Source organism: Triticum urartu, chromosome 2 (assembly GCF_003073215.2).
Source record: "Triticum urartu cultivar G1812 chromosome 2, Tu2.1, whole genome shotgun sequence".
Taxonomy (NCBI): domain Eukaryota; kingdom Viridiplantae; phylum Streptophyta; class Magnoliopsida; order Poales; family Poaceae; genus Triticum; species Triticum urartu.
The window spans coordinates 739,525,283-739,531,096 of record NC_053023.1 but is presented as its reverse complement, the minus strand read 5'-3'; the positions used below and the strand labels follow the sequence as shown (position 1 = coordinate 739,531,096).

The 5,814-nt window shown below is 46.3% G+C and overlaps 1 protein-coding gene across 2 annotated transcripts; it reads right to left on the bottom strand.

Annotated features, from left to right (window-relative positions):
- Window positions 1–2,675: 2,675 nt before the first annotated feature.
- On the bottom strand, window positions 2,676–5,493 carry LOC125540363. 2 transcript variants are annotated; one of them, XM_048703976.1, is made up of 6 exons: window positions 5,274–5,493; window positions 4,742–4,971; window positions 4,503–4,645; window positions 3,482–4,375; window positions 3,187–3,342; window positions 2,676–3,078 (listed from the first exon to the last, which is right to left on the bottom strand). In XM_048703976.1, the coding sequence occupies exons 3-6, from the start codon at window positions 4,611–4,613 to the stop codon at window positions 2,719–2,721; spliced, it is 1,521 nt and encodes a 506-aa protein (XP_048559933.1). In that variant the 5' UTR covers window positions 4,614–4,645; window positions 4,742–4,971; window positions 5,274–5,493; the 3' UTR covers window positions 2,676–2,718. The 2 variants fall into 2 exon arrangements, with proteins under 2 accessions (XP_048559933.1, XP_048559934.1); XM_048703977.1 differs by lacking the exon at window positions 4,742–4,971.
- Between the last annotated feature and the right edge of the window lie 321 nt (window positions 5,494–5,814).

The window sequence follows — 5,814 nt, the reverse complement described above, 5'->3', positions numbered from 1 at the left end:
GTGATCACTCCTAGTATCTCCTACACACAGCTTCGTCGGATCGACCCGAGCCTGAGCCAGCGCACGAGCCAGCCAGTGACTAGTACACAGTCCCTCTTTCAAGAGCAACAATCTGTAAGTATTTTCCCTCTTATCTTCATTTCTCACTTCATTTTCCGCATTTAGTAGTTTTATGAGTTCCATCATGTCATACCGTAGGCCTACATGGAGTACACACGCCATGAGACCATGGCGTGGCATCAGAGGCTTTATGAACACCAAGTGCAGAGGGATAGCCAGATGCAGCAGGCTTTTCAGGATATGGCGGCCGGCAGGTGTCCTTAGTTCCCTACAGCACAATGCCCTCCAGCACAACCAGTGCTGATGAGCTTTGAGGAGTTTGTGGCACAGAACGCTGGCCCCTCACCGGTTAGTTCATCCCCAATCTATTCACCCAAAACATGTCATGCCTTTCAACACAGTCATAAATCCCGTGCATATGTCTTTTCAACATGCAGGGAACAGGTGCATCTACCGTTGGCGGTGGTCTTCGCAGCACTCCGGAGACACGGAGCCCGACCACTCCGATCCACGGAGGCGGAGGAGGAGGCGGTCTTGGCGGTAGCGCTGCCGCTAGCAGTGACGACCTGGGCTTCGGCGGTCTTGGCGGTGACGACCTCCGTGGTGCTCGACGTCCTGGCGCTTAAGCCTTTGGACCACATTGTGGCGGTCTTGGTGGTGATGATACTTATATGCTTGTGATGTTTCTTATTGTTGTTTGTGAGATTCTTATGCTTGGTGGTGATGATACTTATATGTTTATGCTTTGCGATGCTTCTTATGATGTGTGATGATGAATTTGTTGTGTGGTGCTGCTGGGTCAGCTGTTATGTGATGCATATATTTGTTGTGTGTTGTATATATTCAAATGAATTGAGCTGAAACAAAACAGAAAAAAGAAAGAAAAAACAGACAGAAACTATGCCGACGGCAAGGCCGTCGGCATAGAGCTGCCGTGAGCTCCCAGTGGCTGCCACGTGGCAGGTATATGCCGACGGCCTAGCCGTCGGCATAGTTTCAAACTAAGCCAACGGCTAAGCCGTCGGCATAGGCCTGCTCCAGGAGCTCCCAGTGGCTGCCACGTGGCAGGTCTATGCCGATGGGCTGGCCGTCAGCATAGTTTCAACCTAAGCCGACCGCTAGGCCGTTGGCATAGACCCGCCCCAGGGGTGACGCCTGCTCGCCACGTGGCACGTCTATGCCGACGGCCTAGCCGTCGGCTTAGGTTGAAACTATGCCGACGGCTAGACCGTCGGCATAGACCTGCCATGTGGCGAGCAAGCGTTGGTCAGCACTTGACGGCGGCCACCGTTAGGCGATAACGTTGCCGACGGCCGGGGCCATCGGCATAGATGTACGGACACCGTCGGGATAGGGCATATGCCGACGGCATTCCTGGCTACGCCGACGGATATGTTGCCGACGGGGGCCGTCGGCATAGGCCTGTCCCGACAGCCATTCAGGGCTATGCCGACGGCCCTGGCCGTCGGCATAGGGTGCGATTCCGGTAGTGAATGCATTGTGTCTAGAATGTTTGGATGTTCAAAATCCCACTAAGCGGAAGCAAATCGGGGAGGTTTGTGTGTGTTTGGACGTCCACCACGTAGACCTGTATGACATTTGACAAAAGAAATTCACCTGCTTCACGTTCAATACCACCTCAGGCCCTGTCTGGATTATCATTTAGCTCGTAAATATCCCTGTAAAACGATACACGCCACCAGCCGTCGTTTTGATTCCACTCGAAAGTTAGACTACGGCCGGTAATATACACTTGTAAATGAAATCCGGACGTATTAACTTACAACAATTCCAAGCGGGGCCTCAAGCCTTTTAGAATCCCCGTCAATACCATATTTTCCGCCTAATAGAAAATTGATTAATTAATTAAGTTTAGTTCTTGTAATCAATCACAATATGATAAGGGTTCTGTTCTATACAAACAAGACATGAGCATCCGTTTGAAGTCTGTTCTTTTATCACATGGCATTTTTTCCCCAGCATATCCCATATTCTCAGTTATAAAGGTACATGATTGACTGTACTAATTTTTTCTGCCATAGTAAACGGCTTTCTTGTATAGTCTCCTAAAACATAGTACAGTTTATTGTTACCATAATAGTTTTCTCACATGAGTCTAGCTTTTGTAATCTGTTCGCCAATATTTTTCTCACTCTTAGTTTATTTATAGGCATCAGAACATAAAGAAAAAAATTGACATGCCTTCTTGGGCAGGTTTGACACTTCTCAGACAGTAGTAACAAAACAAGATCCTCTTCTTTCTTCAACTCTTGTAGCACTGCCGAGACCTTTGATGCAGACCATCTTGACCCTTCCTGGTGATGAATGTGAACTATGTATAAAATGATAATAGGTTCAACGCTAGAATTGGTGTAAAGTGATTTGACACTTCCAAGGAGCTAGTTAATCAGCAAATTTCAGCTGAGCACTAAAAGGACCTGTACCAGGCATTTCACATCAAATTGTCATCTTCATTGGGTATCTGTTTATTAGTGGCTTTGATTCACTCATTGGAGTAGATTCTGCCGATCTTGTCAGGATTCGGCGGTCACAGAGCAAGGACGGGCACTGCGGAGCTGAGGGACAGGAGCGCGTAATGGAATGAAACAGATCCATCAAGCATCCATTTATATAGGGAAGAAGCCCTTGTGTTGTTATTCATAAAATGGTGAGGATGTGACGAAACTCCTCTCTGTCAAAGTGTTTCCTGGCAAACTCCCTGTCATGTAGCTCCTGCTCAGTAAAACTAGGTTGAGCGAGCTCCAGGCTACTACCGGCCTTGCTGACACAATAAAATTGACCTGTATATGGGTACCCATAGTCCATCCGTACCACTGGATCAACTACCATACGCTCGAGCACAGTAGCATTCCCAAGGATGTAGAGCGCCACCTCGGCTATCCCCATTAGATCACAAAATCCAGTAATGTGGGCACTCCTGAGGTGACGATGCAGAGGCCCTGGAGCTGCCTTCACTATCCTTGCAGGAACAGCATCACTAGATCTATCACACTCAATCTACACATGAATATTCAGCAATTAAATAATTTAATTATATATTCTTTCAACCGGGAATATCAAGAAGAAAAAGAAAAACAGACCATGATCGAAGATTGAGTCACTTACATGCAGTTCCAGTTCTTCTAAGAGAGGTGCTAACTCCAAGAGATAAACCAAACCCGTAACCCAGTCAGCATCGAGTTGATCGTATGTGATATCGATATTCAGGTTTAGATGCCACAGATTGATGAAAGTGGTGTTTCTTTTACTGAAATTTTGCACCTGGAACAGAAACAATGCATGAACACAACAAATAAATCAACATGAGATGGATCGAGGTGGCAAGTCAACAACTCAACCTACAACTGAATGTAGATATTGTGACAGCAAAAGAAGGAATAAAATAAGGCATTGAGCAAACCTGATATCCAATAACCAAATGTAGCAGAAGTTTATGCACATAAGGAATAGAAGTTGGGAGCTCAGTCAAGATATAGTCGAAGGCATCCACACACAAGTTGTATGAACTGCTCTTGAACACAAAGGTTGCTTCTGACAACTTTGAAGATTCATTGAGAACAATTTGTGTTAGACAGTCATCGAACTCAAATGTGGTCAGGTTTGGAGCCTGCAACTGTATCATTCCCACCGCACACTCGCGCACACTCAGGTACTTCAACCGGCAAAGCTGCTGATGTATAGTAAAACTTAACAAGGGGCAGAAATCCAAGCTTAAACTCTCGAGACGAGCACAACTTAGCAACAAACATTGGAGGTCGCCTGCATCCATGGACACCCTATGTAGGCTCAGTTTCTTCAGGTTTGTTATACCACAGAATCTAGGGGGCGGCTTTAAACATACATCAGCCATATGAAGAGACTTGACACAAGAGCCATTCGGGCCACTGAGTTTGCACAGCGGGACAATGTACTCGGGATGTTCAAAGCGGTGCCGTCCCCTGAGATCAAGGCCAATGTGCTTGGCCATCGACGCGGTGCAAAAGTTAATCCATCTATCAATGTGATGCATTTGATGTCTGCCGAGACCAAATTTGATAACAAACCTATCGACCGTAGTAGTTGTCGTGGTGGAAGTAGACCACAGCGGGCGTAACACATTGTCCACTCTGGTGATGAATTCAGCAGTCATGGATTCCAGGTCAGTACTTGTGGCTGTATCGCTGCCAAATAAGGTGTCTTTGGTGAACACCAGGTCCGGGTGGCATATCCCTAACCGCCTCCACTCACGAGATAGTACACTCATCCTCACAGCCTGTTTGAGTGATAGCCGTGAGAAGATGTCTCGCAGAACGTCCTGTAAGTATGAGCAGTTAGTCAGGTCGCGGTAGTTTGGCAGCAGTAGTTCAATTCATAGTTGCTTCTTGTTAAGGTTATGACAGAAGAGTAGGTAATAGGTGTAAATGGGGCATGGTGATCCTTACAGTCGATAGAAGGTGAAGCTCCATGGCGACCTTCGATCTCACCATCCTCTTGGAACTGGAAGCATCGCTTTTGTTTCTTACAGGGCGTTCTTGACTGTTTGGCGTGTCCATCAGAGCAGAGCAAACCAGGGGAGCATAATCCCCTACCATAGGAATCAGCAAGTCTATCAATTTGCAACGGGGATAAAAAAATAGATCACTGAACAAATGGCATACTAGAAGTAGAAATTACAGGATACCGGTACTAGCCAAATATAATGGAAGGCCTTCTAAGGGAGCGTTCGGAATCCCTCCGCTCCAGGCTCAGCTCGCGGAGCCCGCGGAGCTGCAGGCTGAAAAAGTGGAGCTGGAAAATACGCGCTCCACAGATCGCGGAGCTGGCGGAAAACCGAACAGGCCTTAAATACTCTGTATTCCAAATATGTTGTCAGCTTCTTATCTCCCCCTGTCTCTTCCAATTCTAAGTACTCTGCGTCCCAAACAAGTAAACAGATGATGTCGTTTTGCAGGAGACTAATGCAGGTGTTTTGCACTAAATTACTACTAGGCTGGAGAGGGAAAGCATAAGCTACAAGAATGTATATAATCTGACAAAAGGGGGAATTTTGCAGCGTGGATCCTAGATCGGGTTTGGAATCAGATCACACGTTTCATCAAGGCAGAATCCTGGGGGAATTGTAACTGCAAGAAACATTTCTTCGAGAGGGAACCAAGAAAGAAGTCCATAAAAAATTTCGCCAGGATGACGAATAAACGACTCTCTCAATATACCTGTGGATCTCGCCGAAGAACGGAGTCGCCGTCGCAGGTACTAGCCGAGGGGAAGGGCAGCCGCGACAGAATTTCCCGGAGGGGAGGGAGACACGCGCCCTAAACACTGGGAGACCGCCGCGGCAACCGCTCGCCGGCCGCCACACCCTGGGATCCGGAGGAAGAAGGAAAGCAGAGCAGAGCGGGTGTTGTGTTGAGTTCTTGCGAAGACAGAGATCATATCTGGACCGCACGTTCCACATCCTATGTATCTCTATCTCAATCTCTACTATACTTCCAATTTCACTTTAATTTACTTATCACACTTAAAATCAAATCTCTACTACTTAAAAAGAATGTAATCAATCACCTTAATTTACTTACCTTCTAATCTAATTTCATTTTAATTTACTTATCAAATTTGTAATTAAAATATAAGATAATTCACGAGCAGAATTTGATGAACATTTTACACAATCGTATTATTATTGACAGGTAAATCATAAACTAACGTACTAGAATATTAATACCCCGTTGCAACGCACGGGCATTGTTCTAATAT

What these genes read in the sequence shown, in the direction of transcription:
- LOC125540363 (XM_048703976.1), bottom strand. Translation starts at nt 4,613, where the DNA reads ATGGACACGCCAAACAGTCAAGAACGCCCTGTAAGAAACAAAAGCGAT. An exon ending in AGCTTCACCTTCTATCGACT is followed by an intron (nt 4,376 to 4,502) that starts GTAAGGATCACC and finishes TCATACTTACAG; the next exon opens with GACGTTCTGCGAGACATCTT. An exon ending in TAGAAGAACTGGAACTGCAT is followed by an intron (nt 3,079 to 3,186) that starts GTAAGTGACTCA and finishes ATTCATGTGTAG; the next exon opens with ATTGAGTGTGATAGATCTAG.